This window comes from Nerophis ophidion, linkage group LG01 (assembly GCF_033978795.1).
Source record: "Nerophis ophidion isolate RoL-2023_Sa linkage group LG01, RoL_Noph_v1.0, whole genome shotgun sequence".
NCBI classification, from domain to species: Eukaryota; Metazoa; Chordata; class Actinopteri; order Syngnathiformes; family Syngnathidae; genus Nerophis; species Nerophis ophidion.
The window spans coordinates 50,654,279-50,677,851 of record NC_084611.1 but is presented as its reverse complement, the minus strand read 5'-3'; the positions used below and the strand labels follow the sequence as shown (position 1 = coordinate 50,677,851).

At 40.6% G+C, this 23,573-nt stretch overlaps 1 protein-coding gene across 4 annotated transcripts in view; it reads right to left on the bottom strand.

The window, feature by feature from the left end:
• Window positions 1-23,573, bottom strand: part of LOC133556402 (microtubule-associated serine/threonine-protein kinase 1-like) — a 167,281-nt gene that overhangs the window by 57,593 nt on the left and 86,115 nt on the right. For all 4 annotated transcript variants that reach the window (XM_061906311.1, XM_061906319.1, XM_061906325.1 and 1 more), the window contains 3 exons: window positions 14,840-14,928; window positions 12,308-12,383; window positions 11,500-11,572 (listed from right to left, as the gene is read on the bottom strand). In XM_061906311.1, the coding sequence (XP_061762295.1) occupies window positions 11,500-11,572; window positions 12,308-12,383; window positions 14,840-14,928 (238 nt within the window). The remainder of the gene's footprint in view (window positions 1-11,499; window positions 11,573-12,307; window positions 12,384-14,839; window positions 14,929-23,573) is intronic.

Here is a 23,573-nt window from a genome sequence, read left to right as displayed (position 1 = left end):
ATTGTAATTTAGTCCTTAAATAAAATAATGAACATACTACACAACTTGTCTTTTAGTAGTAAGTAAACAAAAAAAGACTCCTAATTATTCTGCAGTAACATATTGTGTCATTTATCGACCAATTATTTTGTCAACATTATAAAGGACAAACTGTAAAAATTGATTATTAATCTACTTGTTCATTTACTGTTAATATCTGCTCGTGTTCTGTTTCAACATGTTCTATCTACACTTCTGTTAAAATGTAATAATCACTTATTTTTCTCTTCTTTGATACTTGACATTAGTTTTGGATGATACCACACATTTTAGTTATCGATCAGATACCAAGTAGTTACAGGATCATACATTGGTCGTATTCAAAGTCCTCATGTGTCCAGGGACGTATAACCTGACTTTATAAACATAATATGATTTCTTTTTTAATGAAAGAAGATGCTTTGATGGCGAAAAATATCGACGTGATCATAGTTGTAACACTCCTGTACTTGGTATCATTACAGTGGATGTCAGGTGTAGTTGGTTTACAATGTGACGCCAGTGAGCTATTGAATCTTCCTACGGTGTGTAGTGAAGCATGTTTAGCTATTCCTGGTCCTCCAGTGATAATACATGTAAGAAACATGCCTTATTTGTTGCCATGGAGACCAGGATTCAAGTTTTAGAAGTAGCTAAAACATTGCAGACTGCACCTCTTCTTGAGGGTATATCCGTGTTATAACTTCACCTTTATCTTTACTTTTTACACCAAAATGCATTCGTTCTCCTTTTTCAGTCTAGAGACGGTGTCTGCTTGTAAGTACCCTGTGTGTGCGCGCTGCCGAACATGCTCCTCTACTCTTAAAACCAGCAATGTCACGATGCGACGACGTAGGCGCAGGAGGATGGGGTACCGGTACTTTTTAGAGGCGGTATAGTACCAAATATGATTCATTAGTATGGCGGTACTATACTAGCACCGGTATACCGTACAACTCTAGTGGTGACCACGTGTTAGTTCATCACCACCAATCAGGACGCTCTGCAGAAATGCAGGAAAATCTTTTTTTAAAAACCTCAAAAAGGAACAATTTCAGATGGCCTCTGCTCGATCAACTGTGTGCTCCTGTGGGAACAAAGCCAGGAGCAGAGGAAACGTTTACTGGAGCAATCTGTGACCGCATGCCTCAATTTATTTCAATTATCTTTGCTGCGCTCCCCTCCCCCACCTTTCTCCAAGACGACCATCGGTAGTCGTCAAAAGCAGGGGCGTCCTAACTTTTTCCACCGCACACTGAAAAATCTAATACACGGAGGCCATTTGGATATCTTTCATTTTTAAAACCAATACTAATATATATATACATATATATGTGTGTATATGTATATACATATATATATATACATATATATATATATATATATATATATATATATATATATATATATATATATATATACACACCGTATTTCCTTGAATTGCCGCAGGGCATACAGTATGCGCCTGCCTTGAATCACTGCCGGGTCAAACTGGCTTCCCAAAATAATTAGCGCCTAGTCAAAATCATGACATTACGAGTGACACTTCCCCTGTCTTCATTTTCAAAATGGAGGAGGCTTATTTTAATACCGGTAACTTGAAATCGCATAAAGGGAAGAAAATTAAGAGCTATTCAGTAGGATTTACGGTCCAAGCTTACATCACATTCAAATTTTTACTGCATGCCTTTTGTAAGTGCTGGAGTGAGAAGAGGTTTTAAATTAATTAGTGCTCGGCGGCAATTCAAGGAAATACTGTACACACACACATATATATATATATATATATATATATATATATATATATATATATATATATATATATACACACCGGTTAATTCTTTTATAAAAACCACAAAAAGGAACAATTTCAGATGGCCTCTGCTCGATCAACTGTGAGCTCCTGTTGGAACAAAGCCAGGAGCACTGTGTTGTCAAGCTTATGATATGCGATGCAAGTGTAAGCCACTGTGACACTATTGTTCTTTTTTTTACATTTTTAAAAATGTCTAATGATAATGTCAATGAGGGATTTTTAATCACTGCTATGCTGAAATTATAACTAATATTGATACTGTTGTTGATAATATTCATTTTTGGTTCACTACTTTTGGTTTGTTCTGTGTCGTGTTTGTGTCTCCTCAGTTGCTCTGTTTATTGCAGTTCTGAGTGTTGCTGGGTCAGGTTTGGTTTTAGAATTGGATTGCATTTTTATGGTATTGCTGTGTATTGGTTTGTTGGATTGATTAAAAAAAATTAATTTAAAAAAATCGATTTTAAAAAAAATGAGAATCGATTCTAAATCGCACAACGTGAGAATCGCATATATATATATATATATACACACACACACACATAAACCCCGTTTCCATATGAGTTGGGAAATTGTGTTAGATGTAAATATAAACTGTATACAATGATTTGCAAATCATTTTCAACCCATATTCAGTTGAATATGCTACAAAGACAACATATTTGATTTTCAAACTGATAAACTTTTTTTTTGCAAATAATCATTAACTTTAGAATTTGATGCCAGCAGCACGTGACAAAGAAGTTGGGTAAGGTGGAAATAAATACTGACAAAGTTGAGGAATTCTCCTCAAACACTTATTTGGAACATCCCACAGGTATGCAGGCTAATTGGGAACAGTTGGGTGCCATGATTGGGTATAAAAGCAGCTTCCCAAAAAATGCCAAGTAATTCACAAACAAGGATGGGGCGAGGGTCACCACTTTGTAAGCAAATTGTCAAACAGTTTTAGAACAACATTTCTCAACGAGCTATTGCAAGGAATTTAGGGCTTTTACCATCTACGGTCCATAAAATCATACAAAGGTTCAGAGAATCTGGAGAAATCATTGCACGTAAGCGATGATAATACAGACTTTTGATCCCTCAGGCGGTATTGCATTAAAAACCGACATCCGTGTGTAAAGGATATTACCACATGTGCTCAGGAACACTTCATAAAACCTTTGTCAGTAACTACAGTTGGTCGCTATATCTTTAAGTGCAAGTTAAAACTCTACTATGCAAAGCCAAACCGATTTATGAACAATATCCTGAAACGCCGCCGGTTCTCTGGGCCCGAGCTCATCTAAGACGGACTGATGCAAAGTGGAAAGGTGTTCTGTGGTCTGACAAGTCCACCTTTCAAATTATATTTGGAAACAGAGGACGTGGTGTCCTCCAGAACAAAGAGGAAAATAACCATTCGGATTGTTATTGGCGCAAAGTTCAAAAGCCAGCATCTGTGATGGTATGGGGGTGTATTAGTGCCCAAGGCATGGGTAACTTACACATCTGTGAAGGCACCATTAATGCTGAAAGGTCCATACAGGTTTTGGAGCAACATATGTTGTCATCCAAGCAACGTTATCAAGGACGCCCCTGCTTATTTCAGCAAGACAATGCCAAGCCACGTGTTACAACAGTGTGGCTTCATAAAAAAAGAGTGCGGGTACTTTCCTGGCCCGCCTGCAGTCCAGACCTGTCTCTCATCGAAAATGTGTGGCGCATTATTGAAGCGTAAAATACGACAGCGGAGACCACGGACTGTTGAACGACTGAAGCTCTACACAAAACAAGAATGGGAAAGAATTCCACTTTCAAAGCTTCAACAATCAGTTTCCTCAGTTCCCTAACGTTTATTGAGTATTGTTAAAAGAAAAGGTGATGTAACACAGTGGGGAACATGCCCTTTCCCAACTACTTTGGCACGTGTTGCAGCCATGAAATTCTAAGTTAATTATTATTTGCAAAAAAAAATAAAGTTTATGAGTTCAAACATCAAATATCTTGTCTTTGTAGTGCATTCAATTGAATATGGGTTGAAAAGGATTAGCAAATAATTGTATTCTGTTTATATTTACATCTAACACAATTTCCCAACTCATATGGAAACGGGGTTTGCATATATATATATATATATATATATATATATATATATATATATATATATATATATACATACATACGTACGTATATCCATCCATCCATTTTCTACCGCTTATTCCCTTTGGGGTCGCGAGGAGCGCTGGTGCCTATCTCAGCTACAATCGGGCGGAAGGCGGGGTACACCCTGGACAAGTCACCATCTCATCGCAGGGCCAACACAGATAGACAACATTCACACTCACATATGTTAGGGATTTTATAAAATCCCCTGAAGAGCAGGGAAACCTGCTAAACATGCTTGTAGGAACGATATATCCTGTGTGTTTTTTACTGACCTAACGTACTGTATATTTGGCTCTATCCCGGTATTGAACACTGTATAACGGATAAACTGCAAAAACCACGACATATAATTGTCAATATTGATTTTATTATTTGATAAATAATAACGATAATGATAAAAAAAAAATTTATATTAGTATTTTTTGAGCGATGACACAAAAAAAAAAAAAAAAATCCCCCTAAAAATTTGGGGGACCCAAAAGGGCTCCACTCATATAAGTTTTAAAAATAAGTTCAACTCTTTATTATTTCTCGACATCAACTTCAAATTCATCCGTTAAATTTAAGTTTTTATTATTGGTAACTTTTTTTTTTCTTTTTTAAGTTTATTTAATTTTTTTTTAAATTCCACTAAAACTTTTAGGGACTCAAAAGGGCCCCTAATAAAAACATTTTAAATAAGTTTTTGTTTTCACTTTCAACACTTAAGTCTTTCGATCAACTTCAAATCCATCAGTCAATTTTAAGTTTTCATTATTTCATTTTTTTTACGTTTTGTCTTTTGCCCTTTTTATTGATATGAAAAATTGATTTTATTTAATTATTATTTTTGAGCAATGACATAAACATAAAAAAAAATCCACTAAAACTTATGGGTACCCAAAAGGGCCGCTCATAATTGTTTTTAAAATAACTTATCCTCTCCTCTCTGAGCTGCCACCTTACCGTGGTAGAGGAGTTTGCGTGTCCCAATGATCCTAGGAGCTATGTTGTCTGGGGGCTTTATGCCCCCTGGTAGGGTCTCCCCAGACAAACAGGTCCTAGGTGAATGATCAGACAAAGAGCAGCTCAAAGACTTCTATGGAATTACAACAAAATTAACTCAGATTTCCCTCGCCCGGACGCGGGTCACCGGGGCCCCGCTCTGGAGCCAGGCCTGGAGTTGGGACACGATGGCCCAACTCCGGGCCCGGCCGGGCCCGGCCGGGCACAGCCCGAAGAGGCAACATGGGTCATCCCTCCAATGGGCTCACCACTCATAGGAGGGGCCATAGAGGTCGGGTGCAATGTGAGCTGGGCGGCAGCCGAAGGCAGGGCACTTGGCGGTCCGATCCTCGGCTACAGAAGCTAGCTCTTGGGACGTGGAACGTCACCTCACTGGGGGGGAAGGAACCTGAGCTAGTCCGCGAGGTAGAGAAGTTCCGGCTGGATATAGTCGGACTCACCTCGACGCACAGCAAGGGCTCTGGAACCAGTTCTCTCGAGAGGGACTGGACCCTCTTCCACTCTGGCGTTGCCGGCAGTGAGAGGCGACGGGCTGGGGTGGCAATTCTGGTTGCCCCCCGGCTCAAAGCCTGCACGTTTGAGTTCAACCCAGTGGACGAGAGGGTAGCTTCCCTTTGCCTTCGGGTGGGGGGACGGGTCCTGACTGTTGTTTGTGCTTACGCACCAAACAGCAGTTCAGGATACCCACCCTTTTTGGGTACACTCGAGGGAGTACTGGAAAGTGCTCCCCCGGGTGATTCCCATGTTTTGGACACTCGGGTGAAGAGAGGGGCAGAGCTTTCTACCGATCACCACCTGGTGGTGAGTTGGCTGCGATGGTGGGGGAGGACGCCGGACCGACCTGGCAGGCCCAAACGCATTGTGAGGGTCTGCTGGGAATGTCTGGCAGAGTCTCCTGTCAGAGAAAGTTTCAATTCCCACCTCCGGAAGAACTTCGAACATGTCACGAGGGAGGTGCTGGACATTGAGTCCGAGTGGACCATGTTCCGCACCTCTATTGTCGAAGCGGCTGATCGGAGCTGTGGCCGCAAGGTAGTTGGTGCCTGTCGGGGCGGCAATCCTAAAACCCCTTGGTGGACACCAGCAGTGAGGGATGCCGTCAAGCTGAAGAAGGAGTCCTATCGGGTCCTTTTGGCTCATAGGACTCCGGAGGCAGTGGACCGGTACCGACAGGCCAAGCGGTGTGCGGCTTCAGCGGTCGCTGAGGCAAAAACTCGGACAGGGGAGGAGTTCGGGGAAGCCATGGAAAATGACTTCCGGACGGCTTCGAAGCGATTCTGGACCACCGTCCGCCGCCTCATGAAGGGGAAGCAGTGCACTATCAACACCGTGTATGGTGCGGATGGTGTTCTGCTGACCTCAACTGCGGATGTTGTGGATAGGTGGAAGGAATACTTCGAAGACCTCCTCAATCCCACCAACACGTCTTCCTATGAGGAAGCAGTGCCTGGGGAATCTGTGGTGGACTCTCCTATTTCTGGGGCGGAGGTTGCTGAGGTAGTTAAAAAGCTCCTCGGTGGCAAGGCCCCAGGGGTGGACGAGATCCGCCCGGAGTTCCTTAAGGCTCTGGATGCTGTGGGGCTGTCTTGGTTGACAAGACTCTGCAGCATCGCGTGGACATCGGGGGCGGTACCTCTGGATTGGCAAACCGGGGTGGTGGTTCCTCTCTTTAAGAAGGGGGACCGGAGGGTGTGTTCCAACTATCGTGGGATCACACTCCTCAGCCTTCCCGGTAAGGTTTATTCAGGTGTACTGGAGAGGAGGCTACGCCGGATAGTCGAACCTCGGATTCAGGAGGAACAGTGTGGTTTTCGTCCTGGTCGTGGAACTGTGGACCAGCTCTATACTCTCGGCAGGGTTCTTGAGGGTGCATGTGAGTTTGCCAAACCAGTCTACATGTGCTTTGTGGACTTGGAGAAGGCATTCGACCGTGTCCCTCGGGAAGTCCTGTGGGGAGAGTTCAGAGAGTATGGGGTATCGGACTGTGTTATTGTGGCGGTCCGCTCCCTGTACGATCAGTGCCAGAGCTTGGTCCGCAGTGCCGGCAGTAAGTCGAACACATTTCCGGTGAGGGTTGGACTCCGCCAAGGCTGTCCTTTGTCACCGATTCTGTTCATAACCTTTATGGACAGAATTTCTAGGCGCAGTCAAGGCGTTGAGGGGTTCCGGTTTGGTGACCGCAGGATTAGGTCTCTGCTTTTTGCAGATAATGTGGTCCTGATGGGTTCATCTGACCGGGATCTTCAGCTCTCACTGGATCGGTTTGCAGCCGAGTGTGAAGCGACCGGAATGAGAATCAGCACCTCCAAATCCGAGTCCATGGTTCTCTCCCGGAAAAGGGTGGAGTGCCATCTCCGGGTTGGGGAGGAGACCCTGCCCCAAGTGGAGGAGTTCAAGTACCTAGGAGTCTTGTTCACGAGTGAGGGAAGAGTGGATCGTGAGATCGACAGGCGGATCGGTGCGGCGTCTTCAGTAATGCGGACGTTGTACCGATCCGTTGTGGTGAAGAAGGAGCGTAGCCGGAAGGCAAAGCTCTCAATTTACCGGTTGATCTACGTTCCCATCCTCACCTATGGTCATGAGCTTTGGGTCATGACCGAAAGGATAAGATCACGGGTACAAGCGGCCGAAATGAGTTTCCTCTGCCGTGTGGCGGGGCTCTCCCTTAGAAATAGGGTGAGAAGCTCTGCCATCCGGGAGGAGCTCAAAGTAAAGCCGCTGCTCCTCCACATCGAGAGGAGCCAGATGAGGTGGTTCGGGCATCTGATCCGGATGCCACCCGAACGCCTCCCTAGGGAGGTGTTTAGGGCACGTCCAACCGGTAGGAGGCCACGGGGAAGACCCAGGACACGTTGGGAAGACTATGTCTCTCGGCTGGCCTGGGAACGCCTCGGGATCCCCCGAGAAGAGCTAGACGAAGTGGCTGGGGAAAGGGAAGTCTGGGTTTCCCTGCTTAGGCTGTTGCCCCCACGACCCGACCTCGGATAAGCGGAAGAAGATGGATGGATGGATGGATGGACCTACGTTCCCATCCTCACCTATGGTCATGAGCTTTGGGTCATGACCGAAAGGATAAGATCACGGGTACAAGCGGCCGAAATGAGTTTCCTCCGCCGTGTGGCGGGGCTCTCCCTTAGAGATAGGGTGAGAAGCTCTGCCATCCGGGAGGAGCTCAACGTAAAGCCGCTGCTCCTCCACATCGAGAGGAGCCAGATGAGGTGGTTCGGGCATCTGGTCAGGATGCCACCCGAACGCCTCCCTAGGGATGTGTTTAGGGCACGTCCAGCTGGTAGGAGGCCACGGGGAATACCCAGGACACGTTGGGAAGACTATGTCTCCCGGCTGGCCCGGGAACGCCTCGGGATCCCCCGGGAAGAGCTAGACGAAGTGGCTGGAGATAGGGAAGTCTGGGCTTCCCTGCTTAGGCTGCTGCCCCCGCGACCCGACCTCGGATAAGCGGAAGATGATGGATGGATGGATGGATAACTTATCCTTTTTTTTTTTTTTTCACTTTGAATAAATAAACGAGTTGTACTTGTATAGCGCTTTTCTACCTTCAAGGTACTCAAAGCGCTTTGACACTACTTCCACATTCACCCATTCACACACACATTCACACACTGATGGAGCGAGCTGCCATGCAAGGCGTTAACCAGCACCCATCACAAGGGTGAAGTGTCTTGTTCAGGACACAACGGACGTGACGAGGTTGTTAGTAGGTGGGAATTGAACCAGGGACCCTTGGGTTGCGCACGGCCACTCTCACGACGGCGTGACGTCCGGGGGGCACTTTCAACGCTTAAGTGTCTCGATCAACTTCAAAGCCATCGGTCAATTTTAAGTTTTCATTATTTAATTTTTTTTTACGTTTTTTTTGTTTTTGTTTTGTTTTTTGCCCATTTTATTGATATAAAAAAATATTTTATTTCATTCATATTTTTTGAGCAATGACATAAACATAAAAAAACATCCCACTAAGTCCTCTGGGTACCCAAAAGGGCCCTTCATAATTGTTTTTAAAATAACTTATACATTTCCTTTTTTTTTCACTTTAACGCTTAAGTGTCTTGATCAACTTCGAATGCATCGGTCAATTTTAAGTTTTCATTTTTTAATTTTAGTCCGTTTTTTTTTTTTTATTGCCCTTTTTACTGATATGAAAAACACACGAAGTATACAATATTTTCCCCCAAAAGTATTTCAAAGTGTAATATTTGATGTGAAGTAATTGAACACTTAAATAGATAAAAAATTCTTAACAACATAGATTTTTTTTCATTATTATTCTGGGAGAAATGACTGTTTCAAATAAATAATGTCGTGTCAGCTTTTCGCCTGTTTGTTCTTTTTTTCCACTTTTTTAAAGGCCTACAGAAACCCACTACTACCGACCACACAGTCTGATAGTTTATATATCAATGATGAAATATTAACATTGCAACACATGCCAATAAGACCGGTTTAGTTTACTAAAATGCAATTTGAAATTTCCCGCGAGGTATCCTGTTGAAAACGTCGCAGAATGATGACACGTATTTTGACGCGTGCGCTTCACGTCACCGGTGGTAGCGGACATGTTCCACCAGCACCGATCACGGCTAAGAGTAGTTTATTTTTATCGCATAATTACACAGTATTCTGGACACATGTGTTGCTGAATCTTTTGCAATTTGTTCAATTAATAATGAAGAAGTAAAAAGAGAAAGATGTAGGTGGGAAGCTGTGTATTGCAGCTGCCTATAGCAACACAAACACAGCCGGTGTTTCTTTGTTTGTTGTGAAGCTTTACTATGGAACAGAGCGGTCAAGCGAACATGGTTCTCTACCACATGTCAACCGGCAGGTTTCGGTGAGAAAATTGTGGTAATAAGTCGGCTCTTAGCGTAAACATGAGCGGAGCTTGTGTCGTTCCTCCTGCAGCTGTCAAAGAGGCTGCTGCGACTCTCGTGGCTCCTCCGTGGCTTCCCTCAGAGACACTGGCGGTCACCACACCCCTTCCACTTTCAGGTATGACTTTATAATCTCACTAAAACACTAGTAACACAATAAGCAGATAAGGTATTTTCCAGAATTATCCTAGTAAATGTGTCTAATATCTGAATCGCTCCCACTGCCCTCATCTTTTTTTTCTTCTAGTCCTTCACTCCCACTATCCTCATCCACAAATCTTTCATCCTCGCTCAAATTAAAAGGGGAAATTGTCGCGTTCTCGGTCCGAATAGCTCTAGCTGCTGCTGGCTATGATTGTAAACAATGTTCAGATGTGAGGAGCTCCACAACCCGTGACGTCACGCGCACATCGTCTGCTACTTCCGGTACAGGCAAGGCTTTTTTGTTAGCGACCAAAAGTTGCGAACTTTATCGTGGATGTTCTCTACTAAATCCTTTCTCTACTAAATCCCATATTTTTGCTGAAAGGATTTAGTTGAGAACATCCACGATAAAGTTCGCAACTTTTGCTTGCTAACAGAAAAGCCCAGCCTTTACCGGAAGTCGCAGACGATGACGTCACATGTTGATGGCTCCTCATATATTCACATTGATTTTAATGGGAGCCTCCAACAAAAACAGCTATTCAGACCGAGAAAACGACAATTTCCCCATTAATTTGACCGAGGATGAAAGATTCGTGTTTGAGGATATTGATAGCGACGGACTAGAAAAAAAAAAAAAAACCCTGTAAAAAAAAAACGCGATTGCATTGGGACGGATTCATATGTTTTAAGACACATTTTCTAGGATAATTCTGGGAAATCCCTTATCTTTCTATTGTGTTGCTAGTGTTTTAGTGAGTTTAACAGTACCTGATAGTCGGAGGTGTGTGTCCACAGGTGTGTTGACGCGCAGTGTCTCAGGGAAGTCGACAGCAGATTTATGGACGGCACAAGCTCAGCTGATCTCCGGTAAGAAGCGACTTTTTACCACAATTTTCTCACCGAAACCTGCTGGTTGACATTCGGTCGGGATCCATGTTCGCTGTGATCCATAGTAAAGTTTCACCTCCGTGAATTTTAAACAAAGAATCACCGTGTGTTTGTGTGGCTAAAGGCTAAAGCTTCCCAACTCCATCTTTCTACTGTGACTTCTCCAATATTAATTGAACAAATTGCAAAAGATTCAGCAGCACATATGTCCAAAATACTGTGTAAATATGCCGTTAAAGCAGACAACTTTTAGCTGTGTGTGTGCGCAGCGCTCATATTCCTAACAGTCCGTGACGTCACGCGTACACGTCATCATTACGCAACGTTTTCAAGAAAAAACTCCCCGGAAATTTTAAATTGCAATTTAGTAAACTAAAAAGGCCGTATTGGCATGTGTTGCAATGTTAATATTTCATCATTGATATATAAACTATCAGACTGCGTGGTGGGTAGTAGTGGCTTTCAGTAGGCCTTTAAATGTTTTCTTTATTTTATTTTTATGTCCCACCATACCAACTTTGCAGTGTTTGTAGAATGTGCTGCTTTTGCATTTAAAATGTAGGTAAAGTGCAGCCAATGAAGTCTCACCGTGGAACTGGGAGTGTTGGTGCCATACCCTGAGGAGGGGAGGGACGCCAGGGACCATCTGCGTCCATCAGGCCTGAAGAAGACAAGGGAGCGTCAACAATCGTCGTCTTTATCACTTTAAAAGCAGCAAGAGTCCATGTAGTGTACACACGCATTATAAAGGCATATACACACACACATACATACATACATACATACATACATACATATATATATATATATATATATATATATATATATACACATACATACATACATACATACATATATATATATATATATATATATATATATACACATACATACATACATACATACATACATATATATATATATATATATATATATATATACACATACATACATACATACATACATACATATATATATATATATATATATATATATATATATATATATATATATATACACATACATACATACATACATACATATATATATATATATATATATATATATATATATATATATATACACATACATACATACATACATATATATATACATACATACATACATACATACATACATACATACATACATACATACATACATACATACATACATACATACATACATATATATATATATATATATATATATATATATATATATATACATACATACATACATACATACATACATATATATATATATATATATATATATATATATATATATATATATATATATATATATACACGCATTATGAAGGCATGTATTGTACACACGCACTCGCTACACATGTGACCTTTAACCCCCGCGACTTAAAAAAAGGGAGGCGGACCTTCTGGAAGAAGCGAAGGAAAAGTGGGCGGGTCCACTTGGTGAGAAGTTGCGAGGGCTGTCCAATGGGCTGCTTCCTACGACACAAGGATGGAAAGTATCATGAGGAGGTGGACGTGGTTAGCATTCTGATATTAGCATGCTGGATTTCTGGCTAGTTTTGCAGGTGTACACTAATGTTAGCATGTTAGCCTTTTAGCTCATTTTCCTCAGTGTCATGCATTTTAGTATTTCACAAATGTCAACTGTAAGCAGACAATTGTTAGCATGATAGCCTTTTAGGTCATTTTCGTCAGTGTCATGCATTTTAGTATTTCACAAATGCCAACTGTAAGCAGACAATTGTTAGCATGCTAGCCTTTTTAGCTCATTTTACTGGTGTACACTTCAGCGTCATATGTTTTGGTATTTCACAAATGCTAACTATAAGCACACTTTTGTTAGCTTGTTAGCTTCTTTAGCTCATACATTTTAGTATTTCACAAATGCTAAGTGTTAAAACACTATTGTTTGCATTTTTACCTTTTTTTTAGCTCATTTTGCTGGTATAAACCTCAGTGTCATACATTTTAGTATTTCACAAATGCTAAGTGTTAAAACATTATTGTTTGCATTTTTACCTTTTTTTTTTTTTTAGCTCATTTTGCTGGTATAAACCTCAGTGTCATACATTTTAGTATTTCACAAATGTTAACTCTAAGCACACTATTGTTAGCATGTTAACCTTTTTTAGTTCATTTTGCTGGTGTACACCTCAGCGTCAAACTTTTTAGTATTTCACAAATGCCAACTGAAACACACTACTGTTAGCATTTGTTAGCTTTTTTAGTTCATTTTGCTGGTGTACATTTCAGTGTCATATGATTTAGTATTTCTCAAATGCTAAATATAAGCACACTTTTGTTAGCTTGTTAGCTTTTTTAGTTAATTTTGCTGGCATACACCGGTGTCATACATTTTAGTATTTCACAAATGCCAACTGAAACACACTACTGTTAGCATGTTTGCCTTTTTAGCTCATTTTCCTGGTGGACACCCCATACATTTTTATATTTTACAAATGCCAACTGTCAACACACTATTGTTAGCAAAATTAGCTGTAAGGCTAACATGCTAAGTGTCATACATTCTAGTATTTCACAAATGACAACTATAAGCACACTTTTGTTAGCACGTTAGCATTTTTAGTTCATTTTGCTGGTGTACCGTTCAGTGTCATATTTATTAGTATTTCACAAGTGCTAACTATAAGCACCCTTTTGTTAGCTTGTAAGCTTTTTAGCTCATTTTGCTAGTATACACCTCAGTGTCAAACTTTTTAGTATTTCTCAAATGCCAACTGAAACACACTACAGTTAGCATGCTAGCCTTTATAGCTCATTTTCCTGGTGGACACCTCAGTGTCATATGTTTTTATAATTTTACTAATGCCAACTGTCAACACACTATTGTTAGCATGTTAACCTTTTAGCTGATTTTGCTAAGTGTCATACATTCTAGTATTTCACAAATGCTAACTATAAGCACACTTTTGTTAGCTTTCTAGCCTTTTTAGCTCATTTTGCTGGGGTACACTTCAGTGTCATATGTTTTAGTATTTCACAAATGCTAACTTTCAGAACACTTTTGTTAGCTTGTAAGCTTTTTAGCTCATTTTGCTGGTATACACCTCAGTGTCAAACTTTTTAGTATTTCCCAAATGCCAAATGAAACACACCACAGTTAGCATGTTAGCCTTTATAGCTCATTTTGCTAGGGTACACTTCAGTGTCATACATTTTTATATTTTACTAATGCTAACTGTCAACACACTATTGTTAGCATGTTAGCCTTTTTAGCTCATTTTGCTGGTATGCACCTGTGTCATACATTTTAGGATTTCACAAATGCCAACTGTAAGCACACAATTGTTAGCATGCTAGAGTATTTCACAAATGCTAACTATAAGCACACTTTTGTTAGCTTGTTATATTTTTTTAGCTCATTTTGCTGGTACTTTTCAGGTACTATCAGAACTATCTGTTGCCATGAAATGTTATTTTTAAAAAGTTTTTTATGTCAAATGATATGAACGCATGTTTTAATCACAAAGATTATTATCGAGGCTTAGGTCGGGCTGATTACAGAATTAAATACTAATCAAGTGTACTGCAAAAGAAGGGAAATTGAGGAAAACAATATTTTCATACAAAAACGCGGAGCTAAAAAATTTTTATTAATTAAAAAAAAATTAAATAAACTGACAATTTAAGTGCAAATGAAAATGCAGCGGCCCTGCGATGAGGTGGCGACTTGTCCAGGGTGTACCCCGCCTTCCGCCCGATTGTAGCTGAGATAGGCGCCAGCGCCCCCCGCGACCCCCCCCCCCCCCCCCCCAAAAAAAAGGGAATAAGCGGTAGAAAATGGATGGATGGATGGATGAAAATGCAGCGTGTTTGTGTTGGAACACCAAATTTTTGTGTTGATTTGTGATCCCTAAATGCCACATTTTAAAGGGAATTCCTGTTGCCATGGTGACACTTCCTGTACTGACCTATGTGCCCTGGCAGTGGGGAGTGGGGCCTTGGCAGGGTCGGGGAGGTGCTGGTCAGAATGAGGCTTTTCCTGTTGCTCGTCCTGCAACTGGAACGTAAACGTTTGTTAGTGATGACATATGAACGTGCTTACAGTTTAGAGCACAGTGGAACCTCCATTTAGAATCCCTTCATTTGCAAACTATTCAACTTTTAGATGGCGCCGAATATGTCTTTGTATACAACCACTTCACTCATTTTGTGTGTCGACACCATTTCGATGACCTCACTTTCTGTGCAGTACAGTACACACGGGGGCATGACCTTTTTGGAGAGGTGGAGCCCCCTAAGTCACATCCTGTTTACGCCGTCTATTACTCGGTCGCCACTTCTCAGTGATCAGCGGGTTTCTTTTCTTGTGTCGAGTTTGTTACTCATTATGGCTTCTAAATAGCCAACACAGGGATTAGCTGTGGACTTAGAGAGGAGAGGGAACACACACAATGACATAACAGACCAGCTTAGATGACATAGCAGGCCACCTTAAATGATGTGAAGGACCAAGTTAAATGATGTGACGGACCACTTTAAATGTTGTGGTTGGCCACATTAAATGATGTGATGGACCCCTTTAAATGATGTGGTTGGCCACGTTAAATGATGTGACGGACTACTTTAACTGATATGGTGGGCCAAGTAAAATTATGTGGTGGACCACTTTAAATGATGTGACAAACCACTTTAAAGGATGTGACAAACCACTTTAAATGATGTGGTGGGCCACTTTAATTGGTGTGACGGACCACTTTAAATGATGTGACAAACCACAATTATGATGAGACAAACCCCTTTAAAGGATGTGACGGACCAATGATGTGCTTGGCCACTTTATTGGTGTGATGTACCAATTTAAATGATGTGACGGACCACTTTAAATGCTCTGGTGGGCCACTTTAAATGATGTGACGGACCACTTTAAATGATGTGGCGGAATATAACTGATATGGTGGGCCACATTAAATGGTGTGACAAACCACGTTAAATGATGTGACGGACCACTTTAAATGATGTGGTGGGCCAGTTTTAAATGATGTGACGGACCAGTTTAAATGATGTGACGGATTACTTTAACTGATAGTGGCCCACTTAAAATTATGTTGTGGGCCATGTTAAATGGTGTGACGGACCACTTTAAAATATGTGGTGAGCCAGTTTAAATGATGTGACGGACCACTTTAAATGATAAGACGGACTACTTTAACTAGTATGGTGGGCCACTTAAAATTATGTGGTGGACCACTTTAAATGATGTGACAAACCACTTTAAATGATGTGAAGTCTTGGCCAACGACTTTAAATAAAGTCGTTAGCCACCTTAATTGGTGTGACGGGCCACTTAAAATGATGTGGTGGGCCACCTTAAATGATGTGACTGACCACATTAAATGATGTGGGGGGCCAGTTTAAATGATGTTGTGGGCCACATTCAATGATGTGATGGATCATTTTAAAGTGGTGGGCCACATGACGGGCCACAATAAATGATATGGTGGGACACATTAAATGGTGTGGCCCGCCAGATCTGACCCCGGGGCCTGGAGTGTGACACCAGTGCATGACATTGTGTTCCCTCCCAGTAAAATGAGGACTTAAGTAGAGACTTAACATTCTGTATGTCACATGACTCCATATGTCGTCCCCCCCTCCCAGCCCACAGGAAGTGAACAAGCTCCAGGGAGAGCGTGCTCAACCTTGCGTAACACTCCTATTGAAATATTTAGGGGGAATGCATTAGTGAGGCGAGAAGTGAGGTGGGAGATGAAAATGAGGATGAGAAGCAGACAAAAGGACAAAGAAGCCTATTGATACATGCACATATCCCCCCCACCCCCACCACTACCACACTTCACCTGAAGTCTGCACCTGCTGACTTTGGAAGTCAGCATTCACTGCCCAGCTGACTCAGCAATCATGACTCAGTCTTCTGCAGCTGTGTTGTCCTCCAGCCCCAAGCATGTTAGCATGTTGGCATTAGCATTCTAAATTCACCCTGTTGCTTCCCACTCACCTGTCGAACCCGCAGCTTCTTCGTCTCTTCATTACAAACGGCGTATTGTTTGGATGGCAAGTTTGTCACTTCAACCGTCGATCGTGCCATAGAAGCGCATCCAATCTTTTTTATGAAGAGACAAAGAAGCCGCGGGTTCGACAGGTGATTGGGAAGCAGAAGGGTGAATTTAGAAGGCTAAAGCTAACATGCTAACTTGCTAACATTAGTCCCGTCGTGTACGTAAGTTGTTTTTCTGCCCTGTCACAGTGTGATGTTTCCACTTCCTGTTTGATATCCCGTTTGTTTTAGTGCGATACTGCTTGTGGCTTTCACCCGTAAAAAAATATTTTCTGCATTGAACTTTGTTGTTGTCGACAGACATAAAACCACATCAAAAGTAACGTGCCACGTTATATCAAGCTATCGCTAAAAGCGTTGTTACGGACCTAAAAGTAATTATTTAGATTACTCATTATGAGTAAAAATAACAGCATTTATTATACAACAAACAATGCTTAAACATTTTTTATGAGTAAGTGCATTTTTAGCTATAATATTTGTTTTAATAAACCTGTAATTGCGCCTAAAAAAATGCATTAAAATTTGTTTTGTAATCATTTAACCAATCAATCAATATCCAAACAATACAAAAAGAATGCCGTTGCAAGTTAATACTAACACAGAGCGTACTAGCTCATGCTAACGACACTAGCTTGATTAGGTTACGTACAAATATGCATGAAAACACACCACACACGGGACGGTTTAGTACGTAAGAATTGTTGTAGTTACATTGTAAAACTTACAAAGGTTGCTTGACGTGATGAATCAAGGATCCGTACGAGTAGGGATGCTATGGACGGCTTAGAAGACACGACAGCACTTTTACTTCCGGTTCAAAGCTCGATACAAGAGATCAATAAAGCACCTGCTGTGATCAGACTTGTCCAGAAACAATAACATACTATTTCAGTGTATTTTTAACTATTGGCCATATGGGCATTAGCGAGGAAAAATCCATGAATACACCGTGTTATAAGCAACAGGTTTCAAAGCGAAGGGAAAATTGTTTTAACTTACGGTCCAAAATATGCTGGTCACGGCAAGTTGGTGTTTAAAGAAAAAAAAAAAGTTTTTAGAGCGCTTTATAGACAGAATAAATTAACTCTATATTTGTTACTGCCTCATAATAACTGTTTTTTACTATTAAGAAGACCATTAAAATAGAAATACAAACCCCGTTTCCATATGACTTGGGAAATTGTGTTAGATGTAAATATAAACTGAATACAATGATTTGCAAATCATTTTCAACCCATATTCAGTTGAATATGCTACAAAGACAACATATTTGATGTTCAAACTGATAAACATTTTTTTTTTGCAAATAATCATTAACTTTTTAATTTGATGCCAGCAACAGGTAACAAAAAAGTTGGGAAAGGTAGCAATAAATACTGATAAAGTTGAGGAATGCTCATCCAACACTTATTTGGAACATCCCACAGGTGTGCAGGCTAATTGGGAACTGGTGGGTGCTATGATTGGGTATAAAAACAGCTTCCCAAAAAATACTCAGTCTTTCACAATAAAGGATGGGGCGAGGTACACCCCTTTGTCCACAACTGCGTGAGCAAATAGTCAAACAGCTTAAGAACAACGTTTCTCAAAGAGCAATTGCAAGAAATTTAGGGATTTCAACATCTACGGTCCATACTATCATCAAAAGTTTCAGAGAATCTGGAGAAATCACTCAATGCCCGGAAACCAACACTGAATGACCGTGACCTCCCATCCCTCAGACGACACTGTATCAAAAACCGACATCAGTCTCTAAAGGATATCACCACATGGGCTCAGGAACAATTCAGAAAACCACTGTCACTAAATACAGTTGGTCGCTACATCTGTAAGTGCAAGTTAAAGCTCTACTATGCAAAGCGAAAGCCATTTATCAACAACATCCAGAAACGCCGCTGGCTTCTCTGGGCCCGAGATCATCCAAGATGGACTGATCCAAAGTGGAAAAGTGTTCTGTGGTCTGATGAGTCCACTTTTCAAATCGTTTTTGGAAATATTCGACATTGTGTCATCTGGCCAAAGGGGAAGCGAACCATCCAGACTGTTATCGACGCAAAGTTGAAAAGCCAGCATCTGTGATGGTATGGGGGTGCGTTAGTGCCCAACGCATAGGTAACTTATACATCTGTGAAGGCACCATTAATGCTGAAAGGTACATACAGGTTTTGGAACAACATATGCTGCCATCTAAGCGCCGTCTTTTTCATGGACGCCCTGCTTATTTCAGCAAGACAATGCCAAGCCACATTCAGCACGTGTTACAACAGTGTAGTTTTGTAAAAAAAGAGTGCGGGTACTTTCCTGGCCCGCCTGCAGTCCAGACCTGTCTCCCATCGAAAATGTGTGGCGCATTATTAAGCGTAAAATATGACAGCGGAGACCGTGGACTGTTGAACGACTGAAGCTCTACATAAAACAAGAATGGGAAAGAATTCCACTTTCAAAGCTTCAACAATTAGTTTCCTCAGTTCCCAAGCGTTTATTGAGTGTTGTTAAAAGAAACCGTGATGTAACACAGTGGTGAACATGCCCTTTCCCAACTACTTTGGCACGTGTTGCAGCCATGAAATTCTAAGTTAATTATTATTTGAGAAAAAAATAAAGTTTATGACTTTGAACATCGGATATCTTGTCTTTGTGGTGCATTCAATTGAATATGGGTTGAAAAGGATTAGCATATCATTGTATTCCGTTTATATTTACATCCAACACAATTTCCCAACTCATATGGAAACGGGGTTTGTACATGCCTCTTGTTTCATAAGGAGTGTGGATGACGGCATAATTAATATATACACATATATATATATATTACACACACACACACACACACACACACACACACACACACACACACACACACACACACACATTTGTTTCCGGGACTTTCTATGGGAAACTAAGGAGCAGCCACTGTGATTCCGACTAAAAACAGCACCAGTGAAAGTGTTGGTGTTTTATATGAGGTATGTAAGAAGAGCAGAAGCTGCAAACTGATGTCAGACATGCAACAGAGGAGTCTGTAAAAATGATGGAACACTCAATTAGGTGATGTTGGGTTGCCATGGGAACAACATAGATGCTAATCACCTCACACAAAGTCACCGCCGATTAGAAGTCACTATTTCACATCAAATGAAATAAAATCCACCAATAAAAGACGACTCCTTTGTCTACAGTCTGGCCTCACATATAATCCGCAGCCTTCAAAGCCAGCACTTCCAAAACAGTTAGCTATAAAAGGACAATAATAGTGCATGAAAAAGTGGGTTACTGATAGTCTTTAAGTATTTAAAGGGGATTTTTTTTTTTTTGCATTTTGCCTATTATTCACCATCATTATGTGAATAATAGGCATGATGTTTCCACTACCATGCTTCACAGTACTTATGGCGTTCTTGGGATGCAACTCAGTATTCTTCTTCCTCCAAACACGACGAGTTGAGTTTATACCAAAATGGATACATGGATGATACAGCAGAGGATTGGGAGAATGTCATGTGGTCAGATGAAACCAAAAGAGAACTTTTTGGTATAAACTCAACTCGTCGTGTTTGGAGGAAGAAGAATACTGAGTTGCATCCCAAGAACACCACACCTACTGTGAAGCATGGGGGTGGAAACATCATGCTTTGGAACTGTTTTTCTGCTAAGGGGACAGGACGATTGATCCGTCTTAAGGAAAGAATGAATGGGGCCATGTATTGTGAGATTTTGAGCCAAAACCTCCTTCCATCAGTGAGAGCTTTGAATGGTTGACCAAATACTTATTTTCCACCATAATTTACAAATACATTCTTTGAAATCCCTACAATATGAATTCCTTGATTTTTTTTTCACATTCTGTCTCTCACAGTTGAAGTGTACCTATGATGAAAATTACAGACCTCTGTTATCATTTTAAGAGGGAGAACTTGCACAATCGGTGGCTGACTAAATAGTTTTTGGCCCCACTGTATATACATATACAAATATACATACACACACATATATATATATATATATATATATATATATATATATATATATATATATATATATACAAACATACATAGTATACACACATATATACATAGTATATATACATATATACAAACAAACATACATACATATATACATACATATATACACACATATAGTTACATAGATACATATACATTAATACATATACATACATACATAAATATAACTATATATATCCACACACATGTACATACATAAATATACACACACATATATAAACACCCTATTATATATGCATACATATATATCCACGCACACACACACATAAATATATATGCATAAGTATATATATATATATATATATATATATATATATATATATATATATATATATATATATATATAAATTTACACATATACATACATACAAATATACAAACATACACACACACACACACACGCTTACAGTTGTGATCAAAATTATTCAACCCCCACGCAATTTTGGTGTTTTAGCAAGTTGGACATTTATTCCGTATTTTGTTTATAGTCATATCAAATAAAGATGTGTCAAATAGACACGGTATTTTACAAAATACCAAAAAAGGAAATTTTTCTTAATATCTCATTGACACAGTTATTCAACCCCCTAGTTACATGCATCTTTAGTACTTAGTAGAACACCCTTTGGCAGTAATTACATCCTTCTAACGTGATACATAACCGCACACAAGCTTCTTGCAACGATCTACAGGTATTTTAGCCCATTCCTCTTGGGCAAAGGCCTCTAGTTCATTCATATTCTTGGGCTTGTGTGCTGCAACTGCCTTCTTCAAGTCCCACCACAGGTTTTCTATAGGATTTAGGTCTGGCGACTGTGAAGCCTACTCCAGAGTCTTCCAGCCCTTCTTCTGCAACCACTCTGATGTTGATTTGGAGGTATGCTTGGGATCGTTGTCCTGTTGAAAGGTCCAATGTCTCCCAAGCCTCAGCTTCGTCACTGACTTCATGACATTTGCAGCTAATATATCCTGGTAGGAAATAGAATTTGTAATGCCTTGAACGCGCTGGAGATTCCCGGTACCTGAGGCAGAGAAACAGCCCCAGAGCATGATTGACCCCCCACCATGCTTAACAGTAGGAAAGGTGTTCTTCTCTTTGTAAGCTTCATTTTTTTCTCCTCCAGACATAACGTTGATTCAAAGAGTTCCACTTTTGTCTCATCACTCCATAGAAGAGTTTCCCAAGACCTTTGGGGTTTGTCCAGATGATTTTTGGCATACTGGAGTCCATTTTACTTGTGCCTGGTAGTCAGAAGCGGAGTGCGCCTTTGAGTTCTGGCATGGAGGCCTTCATCTTGTAGTGCGCACCTTATTGTCTGGAACGAAATCTGCGTTCCCCCCGCTGCAATGTCCTGTTGTAGTTCCTCACCTGTGACCCGGGGGTTTTTCACCACTGTACGCTTCAAAAACCGGACAGCAGTTGCACACAGCATCCTCTTTCTACCACGCCCAGGTAGTGTTTCCACTGTGCCTTTAGCTTTAAACTTGCGAATTATGCTCCCAACTTTGTCTCTTGGAATGTGTAATGTCTTTGCTATTTTCTTATATCCATATCCTTTCTTATGAAGAAAAATTACCTCCTATTTTGACTTCTTTGACCACTCCCTGGACATCACCATGTTGCAAATACACCATTGACCATCTACAAGAAGCTGAGCGTCATGTTTTTTTCCAAACAGTTTAATTGTCACTCGTTATGGGTCTAATCACATCTACAGATGTTTTCAACACCTGATTGAAAATAATTTATTCAAATTCTGTTCTTAAGAGTTATGATCTTTAAGGGGTTGAATAATTTTGTCAATTAAATATTCCAAAAAATTTCCTTTTTTGGTATTTTGTAAAATACAGTGTTACAATTTAAGTTGCATTTGTATATTTGACACATCTTTATTTGATATGACTATAAACAAAATACGGAATAGATGTCCAACTCTCTAAAACACCAAAATTGTGTGGGGGTTGAATAATTTTGATCACAACTGTAATAGGCGAAGCCAAGAGGACGAAAGATAAAATACTTGTGAGTGTTTACTAAAAAGTGTGTTGTAGCACCTTCCTTTATTTAATGTGTTCTAATCACAATACGTTCACCAACTGTAGACTTGTGTGTTCTCGTCACAATACATTCACCTACTGCACGCGCCAACTGCAACATGTTTGGCAGTCAAACTCAAACGTGACCCCGGCGGAGTCATATTCAATTATGCTAACCTAGAAAAACATTGAGGAAAAAGGAAGAGGAATGCCTGAGGAAGGAGGAAGAGGAGGCAATAGGGGAGGGGGAGGCATGTGTGTCACCATAGCAACACATTTAAGGTTCTATTGTGTGTGTGTGTGTGTCTAACACACAAAGTAAAACAATAAAAGTGCACGGCTTACTTAAAAGCAAAAACGCAATGGAGATAAAAAAAGCACACCCACGGTGTACTTATATACATATACATCTGCATGTATATACACACACACACACATATTTATATATATAAATATATATATATATATATATACATACATACACATATATTCATATATCCATCCAGCCATTTTTCTACTGCTTATTTCCTTTTGGGGTCGCTGGCGCCTATCTCAGTTACAATC